The 23,906-nt window shown below is 42.8% G+C and overlaps 2 protein-coding genes across 2 annotated transcripts in view; one reads left to right on the forward strand and one right to left on the reverse strand.

The window, feature by feature from the left end:
* Positions 1-23,906, reverse strand: part of usp43a (ubiquitin specific peptidase 43a) — a 149,023-nt gene that overhangs the window by 89,791 nt on the left and 35,326 nt on the right. Inside the window, exons 3-4 of the mRNA XM_085354953.1 lie at positions 20,652-20,755; positions 1,147-1,239 (exon numbers count right to left, since the gene is read on the reverse strand). Of these exons, the coding sequence (XP_085211079.1) occupies positions 1,147-1,239; positions 20,652-20,755 (197 nt within the window). The remainder of the gene's footprint in view (positions 1-1,146; positions 1,240-20,651; positions 20,756-23,906) is intronic.
* On the forward strand, positions 4,651-6,306 carry LOC146630780 (uncharacterized). The gene is made up of 4 exons (XM_085355371.1): positions 4,651-5,115; positions 5,185-5,733; positions 5,773-6,005; positions 6,045-6,306. Exons 1-4 carry the CDS (start codon positions 4,651-4,653, stop codon positions 6,304-6,306), a joined length of 1,509 nt encoding a protein of 502 aa, XP_085211497.1.

A 23,906-nucleotide genomic window follows, 5' to 3' on the forward strand; every position in this document is an offset into this window, starting at 1 on the left:
GAATTAGAGCTTTGATATAAATCCCTGGTCCATCTGCAAATGAGAATGATATAAGTCTAATTTGTAGCACAACAACTGGTGAAAAAAGTTAATCAAACTTCCCATACAGTTTTAAGAAGAGATCTAATCAGGCAAAATACTTTAAATCAGCACCTCTCCACACGAGTAGAACTATCAGTTATTCAGAGTCAAGTTAATGTCTAGTTAAAGTTAATTCAGCTGAATGAAAAGTAATTAATTTGCAATCATGAACCCACACAGCTAGTAATGCATTTTGTATGTATGGTGAAAACTATCAGTGATGTGTGGATGAGGTTGCCTGTGTTGCTGTGCCTCTGCTACTTCATTTGGATGGCAAGAAAACAGGTGTCTCGTACGATTTTTGTTGTTCCTTGTATTCCTTCACCATTATCTCTGCTGTCAAAATAAAACATCCCATCTGACTCTATTGCTAGCTCCCTTTCTCCCCGCTCACACGTCAGAGCCGCACTGTTTTACCACAGAACCTTGCTGGCATGCAGCTTCTTGGGTTAAAAATGGAAGCACAGGAAGTGTGTGGTCAGGAACCTCGGTTGACCAGCATTTATCACTTTGATATGAACATGGCTGTTTTTGGTGTATAGAGCATGTTAGTATAAATGCATGCATGTTTTTCTATAATCTAAATTGGCAACATTTTGGAATGTTTTGCGGTGTTGTTTTTCTAATGTTTTTATTTACTTATGGAGCCTAGAAGGTACTATCCATATCACTGTTATCTGGTGACAACCTCATATGTTCACAGTGTCAACTGTCAAAAAGCCAAGAAAAGGTTTTACATGACTGCACAGCAATCTGTGAGGGATTTTCCTTGCACACCAGACTATTGTAGAAAGTTTGAAACACTTGCACTAAAACTTAACACCTTTAGAGACCACAGGGAGACCAAAGTGAACAACTAAAAATCTGCACTAATGTTTAATTAAAGATGCCGAGAACAAGCAAAATGCAGTTTGTGAAGTTAAAAAAAAAAAAACTAGTTTGTTTTTTTAAAAATAAGTTGTTACCCTATGCTCATAATAAGTTATATTGGATGTTATAATTAGTAAACAAACAGCAACAAATATACTTTAGACTGGATCTCATGCCTTATGTATCATGCATTACCTGGTTTGTCGTAGAGGAATAGGCAGAGAGATGCATAAAAATGGATCAAAGGTGTTGCTCTGCTTAAGGCAATGGGGGCACGTCAGAGAAGACCTGGGGACAGAGAGACAGACAGCTTTTTTAATCAAAAGGTATCAATCCATCCATCCAATCATCCATCCATCATCCATCCATCCATCCAATCATCCATCCATCATCCATCCATCCATCCAATCATCCATCCATCCATCCAATCATCCATCCATCCATCATCCATCCAACCAATCATCCATCCATCCATCCATCCATCCATCCATCCATCCATCTTCTTCTGCTTATCCAGTTCAGAGTTACAGGTGGGCTGGTGTCTATTCCAGCTGTCATAGGGCAATAGGGAGAGTGCAACCTGGATTGCTAGTATTTTGCAAATTTATTTATTGGTTAAGGTCAAGGTCAAATTTATTTATATAGCACATTTCCAGACATACAATGCTGCACAAAGTGCTTAACAATATAAAAATGCCATTAAAAATAAACAATGTAAAACAATAATAACAATATAAAACAATGAAAGGGCAATAAAATAATTAAAACAATAACTAAGACTATTAAAATAAGACCAAAATGCTTGGGTCATAGTGTGTTAAAAGCCAGGGCATAAAAATGTCTTTAGTAGTGATTTAAATTGATCAAGTGTTTGTGCAGATCTAATATTTAGGGGAAGACTATTCCAAAGTTTGGGACCTGCCACAGAGAAGGCTCTATCGCCACAAGATTTGAGATTAGTCCGTGGGATGGACAGCATTAATTTTGAGCTAGACCTCATGGTTTTTAATTTAATACTTTGTTTGACCTCAGCTAATCATGCTTTTTTTATGTAATTGTCTTAAGAAATTTGCAAACACATATTTTTTACCCTCTACAACACTGTGAGGCAGCTCACAAGCATTAAATATTCCAAAGATATTTAATAGCAGAAGGAATGGTGATGGGGGTTAAAGTAGGGGAAAACCTGAAAACAAAGGCTCAAAAATAAAGGGCAGCAGGCACAGGAGGCCGAAAGGCAGAGCAAATAAAAGTTAAGAACAAAGAGACGAAAATAAAAAGACAACAAAGTGGGAGTACAGATTAAAAACGAACAGAAGGCTGGCAGCAGGACAGTCAAGTTGACAAAAGCTACGAAGCAAAGCCGATAGAGAAAAAAGACACAGAAGGGACCTGTCGAGGTTTCTGAACAAACAGAAGTGAAGATGATCAGAGTGGAGGACTGACACGAGGATAGAAACCCAACATGCGGGCCTTTAGCAACAACAATCTACACTAAAAAGCAGATATAAATGACGCTGTTAAACAAATAAATGCATTATGGTGAGCATGCTTGTTAGCTTACTGACCAAAACTTATACACATTTTTCAGCTTTGTTTTTTCCTGCAAGGCTACTTATAAAGATGGAAAGCATGACAGTTTCCCAGAAAAGAATCCAAATTATTTTGCTTGCCAAATCCGATTTTTTTTTTACCCTATGCGACCCATATCCGATCATGGTATGACAGTGTGAACGGCACAAATCCGATATTTTCAAATCCGATTTGGGTCACTTTCGTATGTGGTACTGAATCCGATACATAGCCGATGTTTTAGAAAGCGACTGCTGTTTGAACGGTCATGTCGCATCAAATCCGTCTTTTACGTCACTGACACAAGACAGACGCCAATTATCAGCGCCTGCGAAGACATCGTGAACGCTTCCTGGCCATCCAGCGAAACTCTTGGGAAGACAACGTGAACATTTTATTTGTACTGTATAATCTGCAGATTCTGACAGAAATCTGCAACTATCCTTTGAAGCACCGCTCCTCTCTAAAACAGCAATAAGGATAATTATTAGGTTATTTACATTATTATGTAAATAACAAAATAACTTAAAGCAAAAATTGGGAAACGTAAAGTCCGAAGTCTTTATATTAAGGGCCATCAGTCAAGCAATACTGTTTGCTCTGGGTCTAAACAGAGCGCGTTGTGTGTGACGTCTTCTTTGAGCGGGACGCTTTGAGCGTTCACACTAGAGCGCGTTGCTGTCGCATTTTATTTGTAGTGTGAACAAGCAGACAAAAAAAAATCGGATTTGATCAAAAAATCGGAATTGAGCATTAAGAGACGGGAGAAACACCCTTCAGCAACGTGTTATTGGTGTTGATGTTGCATAGTTCATCCACCAGGGGACACTGTGCAACTACTGTGATGGGAGCACACCTGAAAAATACCACCAGATAATCTGAGCATATAGGAGCACATATGTAACTACAACTAAAAAAAATTAATTCACCAAATACCCATACCAGCAGTATTGGTCTTAAAAATACCATATTATAGATCACACTAATGGCTGTGTGTCCAGGTGTTTGGTAGTCATCATCATGTTTTTGCTGTAAATATTACCAGGAATTGTTTGCAGGATGTGTCTACAAAAATAGGCTGTAGTATGGCCCACAACCCTCTGCCAACCAATAAGTACATGGATATCGGCATGAAAGTACAGGAAGTACAGCAAATTACCAGTTATGCAAGGAATTTTCTAAGTTTTTCCTTTAGTTTGAAATCCACAATCTAGCCTCAAATAACCTTTTGTCATTCTCTACACGTAAATGCAATCTAGCCTCTTATGTGGCAATCAAAGAAAAACACCATGTTCAGTGTGTTCTAGTGCCACGTAATCCTCTCATAGTGTGGGAATGTAATCCTATTATTCATTTGAGATAACTGAATGTAATTCAACAGCTTTGCTCAGTTTATGAACTCATTTTGAAGTTGTAGCCAATATCAAGGCGCTTATTCACACTGTTTTCTATTCAACCAGTTTCTCAGAACTAACTCAACAGAGCGGAGGAGAATTACAAGAAACCATTTATCTCCACCTGTCAGGGTCCTGGGACTGGGCGACCCAGGATCCCTGAGCAGTTATGTATTATATTGTTATTATTATTATTATTATATGTATTTTGGTATTGCTGCTGCTCTCCTCCATGATTGTAGATGTGAGTGTGTGTGTGTTTATGTCTGCGGGGATGCTTGGAGGATGGAGCTCAGCCACCTGCAGGCCTGAGGGGTGTGGCCCTGCGGAAGGACTGGCCACACCCGAAGCCACACACCTGCCGCTGATCAGGGCCCGTCGGGGGAGCTACTTAGGAGAGTCTTGGAGCTCCCACCGACGCGGGATCATTGCTTGGGACTCCACGTTAGTTACCCAGTTTAGGTTTTGGTCGTGTAGTGTATGCCTGCCATTGTTCAGTGTCCTGACTGCTGCCGCTATTGTTTCCCGCAGGAGGAGCGTGGAAGGCTTAAGGAGCAGCGAGCACCGGGAGTGCAGACACGGGAGCAGAGAGCACTTGGAGGACACGACACGGGAGTCTGGGGAGAAACACGGGGATTTATTGTTGTTTGATATCACCCTCTGTAAATAAACACTGTCTATACGTAGAGCACCGCGCCTGGGTCCTCCTTCCCCACTCCTTCCACGGTGTGCCATGCCGCACCGTGACAGAATGATCCCGCCACTTATGGACCCAGCGGTCTCCGAGGAGAGGCTCAGGAGGGAAATTATGGACAAAGTGTACCGCATGTGTGACTTATGGTGGGAGAAGCCTGCGGAAGGTTTGCGTCACGCCGTGGAGAGGCGGCTGCAGGAGATGCTTTTTAAATTCCCCTGGCTGGTGGACTCCCTTAATGCGGTGGTCCTGGACTTCCTACTTTCCACCCTCCACCTCCACTCTCCTCCTCAGGCTGCCCACCAGCTCGGACAGCTGGTGGATTCACTGCCTGAGACGCCGACGCCGACACGGAATCGACGTTCGCGCCGCCAGCGTTCCTCACCACAGCTAAATCCACAGACATCTCAACAGCCGGCTGTGGTGAGTCATATGGACAATTCATCGTCACTCACCTCAACTGTTTACTCTGGGGCTATGTTTATACGGTCAGCTGCCCAGCCGGTAGCCAAAGCGCAGCCCGCGGCCCAGCTGGTCGCTGTACCTCAGCCTATCGCCCGGCTAGTGATCCAGCCGTCACCTGCTGAATCATCCCCCGCGACATCTACCTCACCGCTTACCGTTTCATCCTGTTCACCATCCACATCACACGCTCAGCCATCTTCTCCACCAGCAGCAGCCTCCATTCCACTGCCCACTCCAGCGGCCTTGTCCGGAGAGAGCGACCTCACCCGCGTCCAACGCCTGATGGACTGGGTAACTCACACCACCAACACAAGGGCAAGAGTGGTGGGGTTAAACGCCATCGAGGCAATCCTGGAGGGAAACCCCTACCTCGGCCAGCTCAAGGGAGTTTCCGCCTGCCTTTGCACCCTGCGTAAAGCCCGGGGGGTAGTGCAAGCTCGGGAAACCTCAGACTTCGTCCAGCTGCAGCAGGAGCTCAGCATGCCCGAGCAGGAGCTCAGCGAGCCGGAGGAGCCCGCACCGCCAGCTGAGGAGCTCAGCGAGCCGGAGGAGCTCGGCATGCCCGAGCAGGAGCTCAGTGAGCCGGAGGAGCCCGCATCGCCAGCTGTGGAGCTCAGCATGCCCGAGCAGGAGCTCAGCGAGCCGGAGGAGCCCGCACTGCCGGCCGAGGAGGAGCTCTCGCTGCCGGCCGAGGAGGTCAGCGGACCGGAGGGACCTCCACGTCTAGCGCGGCCTCCTCGCCGTCCACGTCCGGTGCGTCCACGTCAGCGATCGGCGCGTTATGGACCTGTTGCCACGCCTCGCTGTTGCTCACCGGAGCAGCGACGTTGCCACCGGACCCGTGGCAGGCCACCGGAACCGTTCCACCGTCACCGGACCCGTGGCAGGCCGCCGGAGGAGCAGCGCCGCCGCCACCGGACCCGTGGCAGGCCACCAGAACCGTTCTGCCGCCACCGGACCCGTGGCAGGCCACCAGAACCGTTCTGCCGCCACCGGACCCGTGGCTGGCCGCCGGAGGAGCAGCGCCGCCGCCACCGGACCCGTGGCAGGCCCCCTGAACTGTTTTGCTGCTGCCGCCGGACCCGGGGCCGTCCGCCGGAGCTGCTACGTCGCCGCCGTTGGGCTCGAGGTAGGCCCCCTGAACTCTCTTGTTGTGTTGATGGGCCGCCTGTGACTGTTTGTGGCGTCTTTTCGTTTTCTTTTTGCACCGCTGCGGGATGCGCGGTCTGACTCTGAGACTGTGGACTGGGTCGGTTTGTTGTTTTGTTGTTTTTGCTTGTTTTGGTTCTGGCCCTCCGTCCTGGTTCCCCCAGCCGCCCGCCCTGGGTTGGTTGTGCTGTTTTTTTGTTTTGGTTTTGGGGTCGTCGGGAGCCGACCCTTAGAGGGGGGGTACTGTCAGGGTCCTGGGACTGGGCGACCCAGGATCCCTGAGCAGTTATGTATTATATTGTTATTATTATTATTATTATATGTATTTTGGTATTGCTGCTGCTCTCCTCCATGATTGTAGATGTGAGTGTGTGTGTGTTTATGTCTGCGGGGATGCTTGGAGGATGGAGCTCAGCCACCTGCAGGCCTGAGGGGTGTGGCCCTGCGGAAGGACTGGCCACACCCGAAGCCACACACCTGCCGCTGATCAGGGCCCGTCGGGGGAGCTACTTAGGAGAGTCTTGGAGCTCCCACCGACGCGGGATCATTGCTTGGGACTCCACGTTAGTTACCCAGTTTAGGTTTTGGTCGTGTAGTGTATGCCTGCCATTGTTCAGTGTCCTGACTGCTGCCGCTATTGTTTCCCGCAGGAGGAGCGTGGAAGGCTTAAGGAGCAGCGAGCACCGGGAGTGCAGACACGGGAGCAGAGAGCACTTGGAGGACACGACACGGGAGTCTGGGGAGAAACACGGGGATTTATTGTTGTTTGATATCACCCTCTGTAAATAAACACTGTCTATACGTAGAGCACCGCGCCTGGGTCCTCCTTCCCCACTCCTTCCACGGTGTGCCATGCCGCACCGTGACACCACCACAGCGAACGCCATTATGTTTTATAGGTGTGAAACTGAAAAAGGCTTCTGAAGAGTTTTCTTTTTAGGTAGTTAACATTTCAGAGGGTGAGTGTGGATAAAACTCATAATTTGTTTAACTGGAATTGTTTAATGTGTTTGCTGTTTTTAAGTCTGATTGATGCTGCTTAATGCTCTCTTATCACTGACAGCATTCAGGGTGTGTGCACATTTACGAGCGCGTGCGTTGCCAGATGCTGCTACGTCTTACTACGATTTGTCAGTTGAGCTGTAACGATGTTTTCAGAGATGCAAACTTGTCAAATATACAAATACGATGGAAAAAATAACAGTTTTTAAACTCCACATTTCCTTGCTGTCAGTGCTCAGCCCAGTGTGCTGCGGCAGCCAGCCTAAGGCTCACTAATGATGCCAGTTTGTACTCGGCAAAGCAGACTGACAGGCTATATTCACAAAAACACAATGTTGTGCACCCCCCAAAAAAACAAAAAAAACAAAAAAAAAAACTTGCTTGCGCTTACATTGAAACGTGCACGCAGGAAAACCCACACACAAACAAAAAGCATCACTTAAAAAGCTCGAGGCTGGCAGTGTTTCCAGTCTGGTGAACGATATGAGAACTTTATTTGCTGATGTCTGTGCATGTGTGTTTGTGCGTCTGACAAAAAGCAAGCGTTGTACAGCATCTACAACGCTCAGGTGCCAAATCAAAGGACCACCAGTCTTTAGTTTAAACCAGACACCCGGAGCTACAACACATACACCCACACACATGCACAGCAGCAGCTTCCTTTATTTATCATCAAGAAAGTCGAACCACCCGGCATCCCTCCGTCCTGCTCCGAGCTATATAAATAACACTCCGCCAGCAGCATCTCAAAACGTTATGCGGTAGCACGTTGCCTGATTCCAGCATTTTTCATACTGTTATTCCAAACTGGGAAGCTTTGCAGCACAACGCCAGAAATGATATAAAGACGGCATGTGGCTGGAACAACAGGTCAGGATACGGCTATATGAGCATAAAAGTCATGTGATCTAGAAAAAGCACTGTGCATGCTGGTGGAAGGCAGTGCTTTCAAAAGTCTGGCAACAGCTGTAGCTTCATTTTTCCTGGAAGTTTCAATTTTTTGAAATGTATTTCTGAGCACAGTCAGTTACACACACACACACACACTCTCTCTCTCTCTCTCTCTCTCTCTCTCTCTCTCTCACACACACACACACACACACACACACACACACACACACACACACACACACACACACACACACACACAGAACTAACAACAAAAACATCACTGTTTAGTCACTGCAGCAGCTGCCTTTATCTAAATACTTCCTTTCATAAAGTCTAGAGTGTGATTCTAGTAGGTTCAGTTAAATTGTTAAGTGATTTATTTTATTTATTTTGTCTTCTGGAAAAAAGGCTCCCGTCTGTTACACAGCAGCAGGATTACTCTGTACTCTGAATCATGGTTTGAAAAGTTTGCCTTCAGGGCTTTTTGTTTGTTTTTCTTTCAGATTATTTTTAGTTTTCAATCACATTTTTCGGACATCTGCTAAACCCATCCACAGCATACCTGGGGCTGCAATAAACATCATAGTTCTCTATAAGTCATTGCTTCTACTGGGACTGAGAGAGAGAAAGCAAGTTCATTTTCTTCTGTCTGCCTTTCAGTCAGTCAGTCAAGTGTCACAGGCTCTGGGCTGGAGAGCACTCTTATTTCTCTAAGAGAGAGTACAAGTGGAGACCTCCCGTCAAGGGAAATTAACTCAGCTAAAGGACTGCAGAGATTCTCTCGCACATGCTCACATTTAAAGTCTCATACAAACTCTCACTTTACTAAGTATTAATTCCCAGACCCCCCAACCGCCCACCCCCACCCGTAGTTTTAGAGAAAATTGCCTCTGTGTCACCTGCATACATATGAGCTTCGTCCTTCCTACCTGAAATAAATGATCCATACGTTTCTTCATGTTAGCCCGTGCAACAAATAACGGAGGGAAACATGACTGCACTTTCCCATTTTTCACTGCTAAAGCAGTTTTAAAAACTAACTGTAAAAGAAAAAAAAAATAATGCAACAGATTTTGAGCACTGCAGCATTTTGAATCATGGCTTCTCGTTCTTTCTTTTTAGCTTGGCTAGTTTCAGGTGGAAATTCATTCTCTGACTTTTTGCCTCATGTATCTTAGTTTGGGTCAGCCAGAGATATTCACTTCATTCACATAAATTAATAAAGTTTTAAGGAAGGCGAGATGTTCCTATTAGTGCAGCTGGAAAATATTTTTTTTAAAAGCACTAAATATTAATGGACCAAATTAATACTGCAATTCTACACGTGAGATGTCTGAACACAGAGACAAGATGTGCTGAAGCCTTTTTTAAACTGATCTGTATCAGCTGTGATCTCAGATTGTTAAAGATATATCCTCTGCTTTCAAAACACGCCTATAACATAATAAAGTTCTGTAGAATGTAGATAACATGTTAAATAGATTAAAAATAGACGTGATCCAACGACAACCATCTTATTAGTGTTTTTAATTTTAAATGAGCAAAATTTAGGCACACAGTTCTGCTACCTTTTCCAAATACACTGCTATAAATAAGTACCTATAAGTACCTTTTAACCTCATTAACCCACCCCAAATACCAATTCTGTGGCCTGGTTTGTATTTCTGTGACAGTTCTTTTCTGTCCCTCTGCACACATGGAGTGTTTTAGCTGATGTTCAGGGTAAAACTGCACCACATAGTGCATTTATATACAGTGAAGTGACTCCTGTGGTATCTGCTCCAACTGGCTATGTGTGCACCAGTATGTGCGCACACACATATGCAGGGCTGGATGTCACAGGTGATTTTATGGTGGGTCCCCACTAAAGGAAAAATGCCTGCTTTAATGAGGCAAAACTCCAGAGACGTGAACTTCTATTTGAGTCTTAGAGGGAAAACTTAACCAGAAACTTTTGTACTCCGGGTCTTTCTATGATTAAGATAGTACACATTCGGCACAAAATACACAAAATACATTCACTTTGGACAGTGGAGAGTTGTTCATGGTATATGAGCTCTGACAGCATAATGTGATAACGTGGCTTATACACTAGCAACATGAAAAGATTTTCCTACGATCAGGGTATGAAAACAAACTGTGATATTTGTCCCAGCTACTATGAAAAAAATGTACTGAATGACATAATCAATATGACATGTTGTTACCACCTGAGCCTGGGTTATAGCATCTGTGCATTATGCAATATTAATTCAGCAGTAATCATCACACAGACAAGATCACCTTGATGGAACAACACTAGTCAAGTAGAGCAGCTCTCAGTGGAAACAAGTAGATGGGTGACTATGGAGTGTCAATAGCTGGGCTCAAGTTGGGCTCAATGTAGGCTGTTTTGATTCATACCTCTGTGCAAGTATTCCTCCATCAGAATACAAAATTGGTTTATTTGATGTGACAGAGTACGCTAAAGAGGGATAAAAAAAAAAGAATATTTGTGAGACATAAAAATTATACGAAGGAAAAATTCAGGTCATTAAAAAAAACTAATACAACTAACAGGTGTGAGCATAGGTGACATCTGTTGTATTTATTGTTTCATTACAGGCTGTGAGAAAATGTTTAGTGTAAAAAGTTGCAGAGATGTAATTTTCAGTTCTAGCAGTAAAAACAATTTAGGTTTGCTGTTTCATCCACTCCAAATTACAATGTGACTTTTGTTTTTGCTAACTCTAAAGGAAAAAGAGATCAAAGAATTGTTTTCGCTTGATAATGCCCTGCGCTCAATGGCCAGCACCCACTTCAAAGTACAACAGGGAGTGGGGTGGTATCAATGGGAGGAACACTGCTGCACGATGCTGCGCTCGAAGTAAGCATTGTGGGTGGTGAAAGCATCAAAAGTCATATTTTCAGCAGGCACTCCGCTCTGCAGCATGGGTCGACCAGACAGATCCCCCCAAGAGGACAGCGTGAGTACATTCCAAACCACAATGCATCTTTGGGGGTAAATAGAGCTCCTGCAGACCATCTTTGAAGATGAGAGGAAGTTTGCACTTCCTAATGGGACGATGAGTCTTCAAAGGATATAGTATAAAAGTGCATGACTGGTAGAGAAAACTTGGGTATCACTTTATAATGATCACGGTTAAAGAAAAGGTAAGTAGATGGCTCAACTTCAGTTCATATTTTCAAGTGACAATGACTATAAATGTCAAAGTCTCATATCAGCTACAAATCAGAATATTTTTATTACACAACCTAATGCCATAAATAAAGAAATTATATGCATTACCCCCCTCTGCATTTAATCATGAATTATTATGACACTCTGGCTCTCTTTACAGGGTGCCTTTTGTCCTGTTTCCCTCCCCCCACCCCGAACAATCCCTGAGCCTGGTTCTGCCAGAAGATTCTTTCTTCCTGCTAAAGGGGAGTTTTTCCTTCCCACTGTCTCCAAGCGCTTGCTCATAGGTCATCTGATTAGTGGGGTTGTCTCTCTATTATTGTAGAGTTTTGACCTTGAGACATTGGGGTAACTCCTGTTGTGATTTGGCCCAATATACAAATAGAAATGAATTGAATAAATGTTTATAGATTAAATATTAGTTTATAGTTTATTAGCGATGGTTATTATGATGTGTTATAAACTCCTTACATTGGACTCACATCTTTTGTTCTCCGTTAAATTTTGTAAGTAGATCAACATTTTAGTTTTGCTTTTTTAAACATTTGTGGGTTACGTCTGTTAGCTTATCTTCAAGGATATATAAAAACAATGATTTGTTTGCCTGCATATAGCTTTCAGTCTACTTTCACTGATCTGAAGACATGAATATCATAACATAACAATATTATACTTTAAAAGCTATAATATTCCTTCACAACAAATCTACATCTAAATAAAAGCCACTGCGATAAGAGAAAAGTAACCTTCCTTCAACTATCTTGTTCATCTAGCCAGAGACTGAGGCGCGGGCTTTCCGCACATCTCTCTGGCCATTAAAAATAGATGCCACAAAATTGAGAGTGACAGACGGAGGAGAGAGGGAGGCTATGACAAAGACTCATCTAAACACAGCGGCACAGCCGAGCGACTTGAGCACCAACTCCCACACAGGAAACCCAAACCCCAAGACAGTCTTCGCTCTAATCGCAAACATTTATTCAGATCAGACAACTCCACTAAAATTTCTCTGAGGAGCATCTCTGTAAGATATAAAAGGAACCGGGAAGAAAGCGCAGAAGGAAGGAAAGCGCGAACAAGCGAGGGAAAGGCCGAAAAGAAACATGCCTGTGTCGTCCTTTTCAGAGGACGACACAGGCAAAAACAAAAAAAAAGTGAGTGACGGCTCTTTGGATAGTCTACATTTGGAAGGAAAGTGACTCCTTTTTAACCTGTTGGTGACACAAAGAGGAAAAGTATATGGAGGAATAATGCTCCAGACTCAGCAGACTAAAACTCTGATATGAGATAAGAGAAAATAATACAAATGGATATGAGGAATCTTTACACAGTAGGAGGTCTGATGAAACCCAGAGCACAAAAACAAATACTCAACTCTCCTGGAATTTTTCTTTACTTATTAACTGAGAATGAGTCACAGGGAAAGCAATGCATCAGAGTTTGGAAATAAATCAAAGCTCACTGGTTTCAGTTATAGCACTACTGATTTAGGTGATATGTTTTCTAGTAGAAAGACATTGGTCAGAAAACAACAAAAGAACCTGTCAGTGAAAATTTAGTGTTTGTAAAATATTTTCAGCTTTTCAACAATTGATTAACGAATTGATCAAAAAAAGAGAAAAGATTATTAGTTTTAGCCTGTACAAAATGTGTATTGACCTGTTACTAGCACACATGGCCCTGCCCCCACTGTCTCACATTTCTCTATTTTAGACAGCTTTCTCAAACAGCCTCTAGTCCCACAGCTGTAAACTTTTTGAGTGATGCAGTTACATGTGTTAGCTTGGTCGTTATTACACTCACTCACACAAACATGAGCAGAAAACAAACTTTATAATTAGAGTTGTCAAAAAAAATCAACACTCACAGCGATTGATATTAAAAATGACTACTGAATCGGTTGCTCATGCAACAGTATCTCTGCCTCCACGCTGCCTCCACGCTGTTTAGAATACAATGTCACACGGCATGGTTGCAGACAGGCAGGCCTTCACTGAGTCCAAAACATCCAACGACACTTTATGAGGCATTTGAGAGGTCAGTAAAGCTTTTGTTTCGATAACACTTCAGTGTTAAAAAGTTATAATAAACAGTAACCTGACTGATGCACACGTTCGCCATTTAACTATTAGCAGTCTTTCAACAGCAACATAATGAAACGCTAACATTAATATGGCAGCTTGACAGCAAACGTTATCAGTCCTGTTCATCTATAACATTAATAGATGGTACTAATTTGACAGAATAACAACACAGTTATTTGTCTCTGATCAGTGTTAAGTTTCCCCTTAAAGTTCCATATCAAAGCACAGAAAAGTCTACTGAGAGATTAGCAGCCAACCCAGACAGACAGACAGATGTGCATGCATGCATGTCTGGCACTAATGGTATATCTCGCATGAATGATATTTTGTGTCATACATTAGCACAGCTTCACTATAGAGTGCAATGATGTTAGACAGTAACTGTCCAGTCTTTGCGTTGCGCTCCTTCTTTTACAATCTATTTCATTCAAACCAGAACCAGAAAACAAAATCAGTCCATTAAGAAGCAGCCATGCCTTTCTTCTTTAACATTAAAAATGATGCCAGGATACAGTGGAACCCAAGCTAATGACTAAAATTGTGTTTGTGAACAAACACTCACACACACAAGACAGATGGTGTATGTTTGTGAAAGTGTAAGTGTGTGGCATATAGACCTAATTACAGCCACTCTTATGCAAGGAGAAAGCATTACCCTGCTTGCACTCACAGACAAAATTCTCTTCTCTTTGTCTAAATATAGCTGGGATTGTTCTCAAAGGGAAAAAAGGAGGAGAGAGGACATGCTGTATGAGAAGGGTATGAGTTGGAGGAAAGAACAAAGTACACTTTGTAAATGTTTCAGTAATAACGTGTGCGTATTAATGCGTGTGTGACTTGTAATGGCAAAATGCACAGTTCCTCTAATCAGCTTATGAATTAGCGTTTGATCTAATAAACGTTCAGGTGTGTGTTGATGTTTTAGTGTGAGAGAGAAAGAGTGAATGGAAAAGACAAAGAAGAAGAGGTCTAAGTAGAGCGATCTTCATCTCTACAGCTGACTCAATGAGTAGATACAGTGCCAAGTTATTTTAATTAGTCGCTCTGAGAGTACTGCGGGAGACGATGGTCTTCAGGGATAGTCTTCAACAGTAAGCATTCAATCCATCATCTGCCAGTGAAGGAAATGGATAATCCCATGAATGAATGACTGCTTAACTTAACAGCATAATGGTCAGAGCCTAACCTTTGTGTTGACCAGCACCAATATGCTCCAGGTCAACTGTGCGTGTTAGACCAAACATGACACGACAGCACTATTCTCCAGAGTGTGATCAGCTGTGAGTCAGAGAAGATTTAACTCAATCCATGTCCCGTTTCCAGAGTACCGACAAATGGGTGCTAGTAAATTATTTGGAATTTCACATTGGGGACAGGTTTTTTTAAAATGTCCCTCTTCAACCCAACCCAAAGTTTAGGGTGAAATCTGACAATCTTCTGCAGCTCATGCCCAACGTAAAATCCTAGCTCTGATCATCACATAAGCAGAAAGTAAAGTTTTAAGTATTTGTGTTTTGAATAAGCAATTTTGATGATCTAAATACAGTGGGGCAAAAAAGTATTTAGTCAGCCACCGATTGTGCAAGTTCCCCCACCTAAAATGATGACAGAGGTCAGTAATTTGCACCAGAGGTACACTTCAACTGTGAGAGACAGAATGTGAAAAAAAAAATCCATGAATCCACATGGTAGGATTTGTAAAGAATTTATTCGTAAATCAGGGTGGAAAATAAGTATTTGGTCAATAACAAAAATACAACTCAATACTTTGTAACATAACCTTTGTTGGCAATAACAGAGGTCAAACGTTTACTATAGGTCTTTCCCAGGTTTGCACACACAGTAGCTGGTATTTTGGCCCATTCCTCCATGCAGATCTTCTCGAGAGCAGTGATGTTTTGGGGCTGTCGCCGAGCAACACGGACTTTCAACTCCCGCCACAGATTTTCTATGGGGTTGAGGTCTGGAGACTGGCTAGGCCACTCCAGGACTTTCAAATGCTTCTTACGGAGCCACTCCTTTGTTGCCCGGGCGGTGTGTTTTGGATCATTGTCATGTTGGAAGACCCGGCCTCGTTTCATCTTCAAAGTTCTCACTGATGGAAGGAGGTTTTGGCTCAAAATCTCACGATACATGGCCCCATTCATTCTGTCCTTAACACGGATCAGTCGTCCTGTCCCCTTGGCAGAAAAACAGCCCCATAGCATGATGTTTCCACCCCCATGCTTCTCAGTAGGTATGGTGTTCTTGGGATGCAACTCAGTATTCTTCCTCCTCCAAACACGACGAGTTGAGTTTATACCAAAAAGTTCTACTTTGGTTTCATCTGACCACATGACATTCTCCCAATCCTCTGCTGTATCATCCATGTGCTCTCTGGCAAACTTCAGACGGGCCTGGACATGCACTGGCTTCAGCAGCGGAACACGTCTGGCACTGCGGGATTTGATTCCCTGCCGTTGTAGTGTGTTACTGATGGTGACCTTTGTTACTTTGGTCCCAGCTCTCTGCAGGTCATTCACCAGGTCCCCCCGTGTGGTTCTGGGATCTTTGCTCACCGTTCTCATGATCATTTTGACCCCACGGGATGAGATCTTGCGTGGAGCCCCAGATCGAGGGAGATTATCAGTGGTCTTGTATGTCTTCCATTTTCTGATGATTGCTCCCACAGTTGATTTTTTCACACCAAGCTGCTTGCCTATTGTAGATTCACTCTTCCCAGTCTGGTGCAGGTCTACAATACTTTTCCTGGTGTCCTTCGAAAGCTCTTTGGTCTTGGCCATGGCGGAGTTTGGAGTCTGACTGTTTGAGGCTGTGGACAGGTGTCTTTTATACAGATGATGAGTTCAAACAGGTGCCATTCATACAGGTAATGAGTGGGGGACAGAAAAGCTTCTTACAGAAGACGTTACAGGTCTGTGAGAGCCAGAGGTTTTCCTTGTTTGAGGTGACCAAATACTTATTTTCCACCCTAATTTACGAATAAATTCTTTACAAATCCTACCATGTGGATTCATGGATTTTTTTTTCACATTCTGTCTCTCACAGTTGAAGTGTACCTCTGGTGCAAATTACTGACCTCTGTCATCATTTTAAGTGGGGGAACTTGCACAATCGGTGGCTGACTAAATACTTTTTTGCCCCACTGTATGTACTAGTTTAGGCTGATTCTCAATCAACAGCTTTAAGTCTGTCACCGTCTTCCTACTAATGCTTCTTCTAATCTTTTTTTTTTTTTTTTTTTTAATTTGGATAGAGACAGTATAGACACACGGGAAAGTGGAGAGAGAGGAAGACATGCAGTAAAGGGCCGCAGGTTGGAAACTATTCCTAGTGGGAATCAGGACTTATGATACATGTAAAAAATTATAATAACTTTAATTTAAATTGTTCATTTTTTAACAGGTTACAGAAGTTTTTTCTTTTTTTTAAAAAAATCTTTAGTTTTAGCCCTTATTCATCTAGTTTCTTATCAAAGCCTTACATAAAGTAGCCTCTGGATGTGACTTCAGAGCTGCAGATTTGTGACCCCTGAACTAAGCTAGACTTCCCAGTGTCAACAAACACATCATAAGAATCCATCATATCATTTGTGACAATACTGGTATCATTTTTGCGTGATAAAGTGCAATATCATGATATTATTGGTCTAATGTTTTCTAATGTGCACAACAACGAGAAAAGCACAGCCAAAGTCACATGTCCACCTTTGATGAAGATTTAGTAACAAGAGACTTCAACATCTTCCAATGAAGCACAATGCTATGCAAAATATGCAAAAAAACAAAACAAAAACTTGTTTCACCACTTGAGGCAAAAATACACCATGGAATGAATATAAGCAGGCTGGGAAGTCATGAAAAGAGCAGATATGAGCAGCTGGTGATGTACATCCCAAAACTAAACAAACTGAGCCTAACTGGGGCACTTGCTAGTTAGACTCTGTATGACAGGAGGCGTAAACACGAATGGAAATAATTCAAACAGTGGAAAAAGAGGATTTTAAGCAACTTTTTAAGCAACTGAAAAGAAGGATGGAAAATGTCCTCCACTTTGTTTCCACTTAGAAATGCTCTGCTATGCACTTCTAAATGGTAAATGGACTGGTTCATGCAGTATATAGTGCCTCATTCATCCATTAATACAAACACTTTCTTCTATGCTTAGGTGCTTTCTATCGAAATTTTGCACGACAATGCATACAATCACATTTAAAACATATTTCAATTTTTTTTTCTGTATCATCATTATCACAAATTTCTTGTAATACTGTGATACATTTTTGCGACTTTATTGCCCACCTTTGGACTGCAAATGTTTGTCCACTTGAGCTTAAATGTAATGGGCAAACATTAACAACTTAAATACTTAAAATACTTAATACATAAAATTTTGCATAAACTGACTTAAGTTTTTAAGTAAACATTTAGCTTTGCAGCTAAAAAACACTAATGAGCCATGAAAAAAGGCGTCCTCCTATTCCACACAGTCCTCCTAAATAAAATCTCATGTGCTCAGACACATGTCCCTATTGCCAGTCTTGGCAGCCGGGGGTCAGTCCGCCAGGGCCTCCGCTCCTGGCCGCCACCCGGCACACAATCCACCCGACCCCTATGGCGCCTCCTGCGGGTGGTGGGCCTGCGGGAGGATGGGCCCATGTCTCCTCTTCGGGCTGTGCCCGGCCGGGCCCCATGGACTAAGGCCCGGCCACCAGACGCTCGCCCTCGGGCACCCTCCCCGGGCCTGGCTCCAGGGCGGGGCCCCGGTAACCCTATCCCGGGCAGGGTAAACTGTTCCCTCGGTGTCCTTTTCATAAGGGTCTTATGAATCGCTCTTGTCATCGGGTGAGGGCCTCCAGCTCGCACTGGAACGGTTCGCAGCCGAGTGTGAAGCAGCGGGAATGAGGATCAGCACTTCCAAATCTGAGGCCATGGTTCTCAGCCAGAAAAGGGTGGAGTGCCCACTCCGGGTCGGGGATGAGTTCCTGCCCCAAGTGGAGGAGTTCAAGTATCTCGGGGTCTTGTTCTCGAGTGATGGGAGAAGGGAGCCGGAGATCGACAGACGGATTGGGGCTGCAGCTGCAGTAATGCGGACGCTGCACCGGTCCGTCGTGGTGAAGAGGGAGCTGAGTGTAAAAGTGAAGCTCTCAATTTACCGGTCGATCTACGTCCCTACCCTCACCTATGGCCACGAGCTGTGGGTAGTGACCGAAAGAACGAGATCGCGGATACAAGCGGCAGAAATTAGCTTCCTCCGAAGGGTGGCTGGCCTCTCCCTTAGAGATAGGGTGAGAAGTTCGGCCATCCGGGAGGGGCTCAGAGTAGAGCAGCTGCTGCTCCACATCGAAAGGAGCCAGCTGAGGTGGTTCGGGCATCTGACAAGGATGCCTCCTGTGTGAGGTGTTCCAGGCATGTCCCACCGGGAGGAGGCCCCGGGGCAGACCCAGGACACGCTGGAGAGATTATATCTCTCGGCTGGCCTGGGAACGCCTTGGTATTCCCCCGGATAAGCTGGAGGAGGTGGCTGGGGAGAGGGAGGTCTGGGCCTCTTTGCTTAGGCTGCTGCCCCCGCGACCCGGCCCCGGATAAAGCGGATGAAGATGGATGGATGGATGGATGGTGCTCAGACACAGTATGGGCCTAATTCACTAGCACTCTCTCTGGAAGCCCAGTCATACATATCATGCATTAGTGACCTATGTTGCAGAGCAGCTATTATAGTGATGTTGAATCCACTGGGAAAAAATGACCAAGTGTGAGATATCAGAAAGCAAGCACTCTGCCAGAGTTAATCACAAAAAATTGGGATTGATGAATTTATATATATTACTCGCTTATTTCTCTAATAGAAAAGGAAACATATCACTGTCTGTGAAGGTTCTCAGTCATCTCGTAGTCTAAGGAGCTTGGAAAGAAAAGCGCCTGGACTTCTTCTTTAAGCTCAACTTAAAGAAGTCCAGATGCTTTTCTTTCCAAGCTCCTGAAACATATCACTGTATATTTGAACGTGAAACTTATATTTCATTGGATTGTAGAAGAAATTCTCAGTAAGTCTAACAAAAAGGATAAATGTTACATCTCAAGATTATCAGAAACTGCTTGTCTGTACTGTCCGTCTTATTATTGGACGATCTGATATCCTCGTGTTGGTGTTGTTCCCTCGTCATCATAAATAATGTTGTTCCAGGTTCAACATTGCAAGTGACCAATCACCTTCTCCTGAGGTCATCCGCGACCTCGAAAAAAAACAAACGCCTTAAAAAAAATCTACTTCACTTGCGAGATGAGAAACCGCCTCTGTAAGGACAATATGTATAATGCTTACCGTTTATTAAAGGATCCTGAAATGCAAAGAATTCAAGTTCCTGGATCGGGGGACAGAAACGGTTTCTCTTCTCGCAAGTGAAGTAGATTTTTTTAAGGCGGTATTTTTCAAAGGCATGACAGCATGCCTTACAGTCATGCATAAAAGACATTCACAAGTTTCAATCAGGCTTAGTAACAAGGAGCTGAAAAGATTACTATCTTTATGGGCCAAGACTACCTTTCACTAATATGTTTTTTTGTGTGTGTTTCTTTTTTTATTCTAAAAATAATCTCTCCCTTCCAAATACTAAGTTATTTCCCTTTTAGATCATCTGACTATCCAATCGAATATTAACTTAAAATAAAGAATTTTTTTTTAGTACATCCTGATATTCACAAGGGTGCAGCAAGTTTACATTGTTCAGCAATCAAGTGAAAAAATGAATGTTCAAAGTGATGTTATTGTAGTCCACCACATGTGCTGACAAAGTTTCTCAAAGGTCTAGAGGCAGTTCCATTAATGGATCTATTAAACTAGAAAACCTCAGTCACTGACTTTCCGCTGTGAATGAAGGAATAAGAGCCAGAGGCCACTACTAAAGATAAATCCCTTAATCCTTTATAGGTCTGTCCGACCTACTTTTTCCCAAGGTACTGATTTTTATCCAGAGGAGAGAAAATACATTGTCACTTTAGCCAAAGCAATATATGTTTAAAAGTATGCATTTCATTCTGTTTATTCGAACACAACCCCAGGACATTGTGTAACCGAATGTTGCATAATTGGTGAGATACCTGGAAGAGTTTCCAGAAATCGTTGTCAGCGTAAGTCTAAGAGTGCAGTTGAAACTATCTGAAGCTTAAAGGCCAACAAATAAGGAACATTCATCCAGTCACCTGATGCTACAAACATTATTTTAAAAACAAAGTTCTTTAACACATTTTTACATCTGTGCTTCTCACCTGTACTGAGCCTGGAAGTGTTCGTGGACAAAACTGTTTTGCCCTCGAGGTTGCTGTATGCTGGCTACACTGGGACTGGAAGCATGATCCAATGGACTTGCCCCCTGTAAACATGGAGAAGACAAAAAAGAACTGAAAACTGTTCTATAATGTATAATGTTAAATAACCATACATTACTTCCTTATGACATTACTACAAACGACACTGAACACCAGTTTCTGAATGCTGTATCATTCACTTCGATTTTAAGAAGCATCCCATCTACAACACAGTGCATTTACTCTGTTCAAATTGAGAGTAGCTATCACTAGCACAGGAATACATAAATAAGCTTCATACAAAAGGTAAAACTCGATGCCAGGATACAAAGTGTCTCCGGTGTTACTTCATCAACACTGACAGATGCTGATGCAAAGCAGAGGGGAAAAGTAACCAAATTCAATGGCAGCTACGGGTAATACAGAAGATGCATTTTCCCTGCCTTATTATTGTTATGTATCTCTAGGAACGAGTAAAATGAGTCAAGAATCATTCACATGCATTGTAAGTGGCTACATTAAACTACAAGATGATCAAAATGATTAGATGAAGAGAGATGAAGAAAGAGTGAGACAAAAATTAAGAATCAATCCTATAATGGGTGCAGTCATAAAATATTTGAGCAGGAAATATCTATTGAAGAGAATCAAAGTTTAAATGGTTAACCACAAAACAGTCAACACAGACTAGAGTCACAGGAATATTTGAGGATGTCAAACATCCTCAGTGTCACGCTGATGTCTGCTGAATAAACTAAATAGCAGCAATACTCAAACATGCTGTGTCATACACAGCAGGAGGGCAGAAAGACTTCAAAGATAAACAAAAGTATAAAAGAATGATGCCAATGAATAAAAGATCACAGCAACAGATTTCTGCATTTCCATTGTGTGTAACTATTCTTAAAAACGTAGCTAACATTGGGTGGTAATGGCGGACTTAACACACAAAAGAAATCCCAGGTCTCAGATCAGATCAGATCAGAATGGGTTTATTGCCAGATGTTGAGGTTTACAACATTAGGAAATTGCTGCGGTGCTTCAGTGCAGACAATAAGAATTAAAGTGCTATGTAGAAAGAAAGATATGTGCATGAGATATACATGAGATATATACATGAGGATAAGAATTATGAGTGCTACGTAGAAAGATATATACATGAGTGCAGGTGGTGATCAGTGCCAAACATATATACATGAGAATAAGAATTATGAGTGCTACGTAGAAAGATATATACATGAGTGCAGGTGGTGATCAGTGCCAGACATGAAATGATGCAGTGACACAGCGTAGGGTCATGTGTTAGTGGCGGGGACAGTCATGTGGTTATTGTTCATGTGTCCAACAGCAGAGGGGAAGAAACTGTTCTTATGGCGAGAGGTTCTGGTGCGAATGGACCGGAGCCTCCTGCCTGAGGGGAGCAGGTCAAACAGACTGTGTCCAGGGTGAGAAGGGTCAGCTGAGATCCGGGCTGCACGCCGCAGTGTCCTGGAGGTGTACAGGTCCTGCAGAGATGGGAGTCTGCAGCCAATCACCTTCTCAGCAGAGCGCACAACACGCTGCAGTCTCTGTTTGTCCCTGATAGTGGCTCCAGCGTACCACACGGTGATGGAGGAGGTGAGGATGGACTCGATGATTGCAGTGTAGAATTGCATCATCGTCCGTGTTGGCAGGTTGAATTTCTTCAGCTGCCTCAGGAAGTAAGTAAGTCTGCAAGTACATTTACTTTTATTCAGGAGTTATGCACGCTGGTGTCAGTTTGCTTTGAACGAGCAAGGAGAGAAATGCTGACGTGTTTTTATTGTTGCTGTGCTAACCACTGAGGAGGACCCTACAGATCCCTCCGACAGTACATCAGTAGCATTCTAAAAAGTTTGCATGACAAGGCTAATTTTCAGAAACCAAACTTTACTTGCAAAAGTACATTGTCCTTTAATTCTTAAAGAAGTTACATTCTTTCTTTACACTGTATTTCACTATAAGAACACTTACACAGATATTTTCATTCATTTCATCTAGTCTGTTTACCACTTTGTGATGTAAATGATAGTAATTGTTTTGTTTATTCAGGATCATGTTTCAAATCTTTCCTTTTGAGAAATCATTAAGTGCTACACACATGCTAATTAGACAACACAGTGCCGTAGTTTAAACCCTCAAGCGAATCAAACATTAAGCAGCAAACAAAGTCAGAGTCCACTGAGAAATGAGACTTTCTGCACCCGGTCTTGGGCCATGTGAAATAATGACAATCCAACTTTGATGAAGCTTTTCTTTTGTTCAAACAAAATCCAATCATCGCTGCTCTCACTCTGAACAATGGGCAGCTTTTGGCATCTTTGAAAACTTTTTTCAAGGATGGCTCTTTTCCTGAATATTTAATGAGGCACAAGCACAAAGCCCAGGAAGCATGTGTGGCAGTTTGTGTTTTTAAAATCCATCTCAGCCCTATTTTTAGACGTGGCCTTGTCTCTACTTTCTTGTTTGTCTATTAAGTGGATAAAAACTTCATCCTTTGACTTACTGCAATATGTAATTGCAATATCTCAGTATTTTTGAAAGGTGTCTCGCTATAAAGGAAAACCACCAAGTAACCTTTTCAATTCAAGTAAGCAGTAACAGAAAGTGATGTGTACACAGTAGACAAATGTGCCTTTACTTCTGAGTCAAGCTTTAAAACATATCAGTTCTAACGGACAGCTTAGAAGGGGAGTTGTAGAGATAGGAAAGGTGACTCAACAGAACCTGGATACCACATTTTTTCCAGGTTTGCACCTTAAACCTTACGTAATATTTAACAGCACAAAATTGAAAGTCAACTTAGATATCTTTGGGACTCTAAGTTCCACAAACAACATAGGTTTATTTCAGTTTTTCCTGAACATAAAATACTGTTAAAGAAATAATTTTTAAAAAAATATTAATACTCTATAATTCACATATGAATCATCTCTCTTGGCATATCCCAAGCTAGGCTGTGAATGACTCCCCTTTTCAGAATTTTGTCCTCTCTTTTTTTCCCCTTGCATCTCTTTTCTTGAGGACAATGGAGAACAATCCTCACACCCTTAGAGACAGACTAGATTACAAATATCGCCATGGAAACAGTGGCCTCATTCCCCTCAATGAACATGATGGAATGGGGAACTTTTTTATTAGCCACAGCGTCCCCTAAAAATAGAGAAAAAAATGCAGTGATTGTGAAAGTTTAGACTG

This window comes from Diplotaxodon limnothrissa, linkage group LG6, assembly GCF_057381915.1.
Source record: "Diplotaxodon limnothrissa isolate DT_005_m linkage group LG6, D_limnothrissa_male_GT1.1, whole genome shotgun sequence".
NCBI classification, from domain to species: domain Eukaryota; kingdom Metazoa; phylum Chordata; class Actinopteri; order Cichliformes; family Cichlidae; genus Diplotaxodon; species Diplotaxodon limnothrissa.

What these genes read in the sequence shown, in the direction of transcription:
- LOC146630780 (XM_085355371.1), top strand. Translation starts at nt 4,651, where the DNA reads ATGCCGCACCGTGACAGAATGATCCCGCCACTTATGGACCCAGCGGTC. An exon ending in GCGAGCCGGAGGAGCCCGCA is followed by an intron (nt 5,734 to 5,772) that starts CTGCCGGCCGAG and finishes CCGGCCGAGGAG; the next exon opens with GTCAGCGGACCGGAGGGACC. An exon ending in CGCCACCGGACCCGTGGCAG is followed by an intron (nt 6,006 to 6,044) that starts GCCACCAGAACC and finishes GACCCGTGGCAG; the next exon opens with GCCACCAGAACCGTTCTGCC.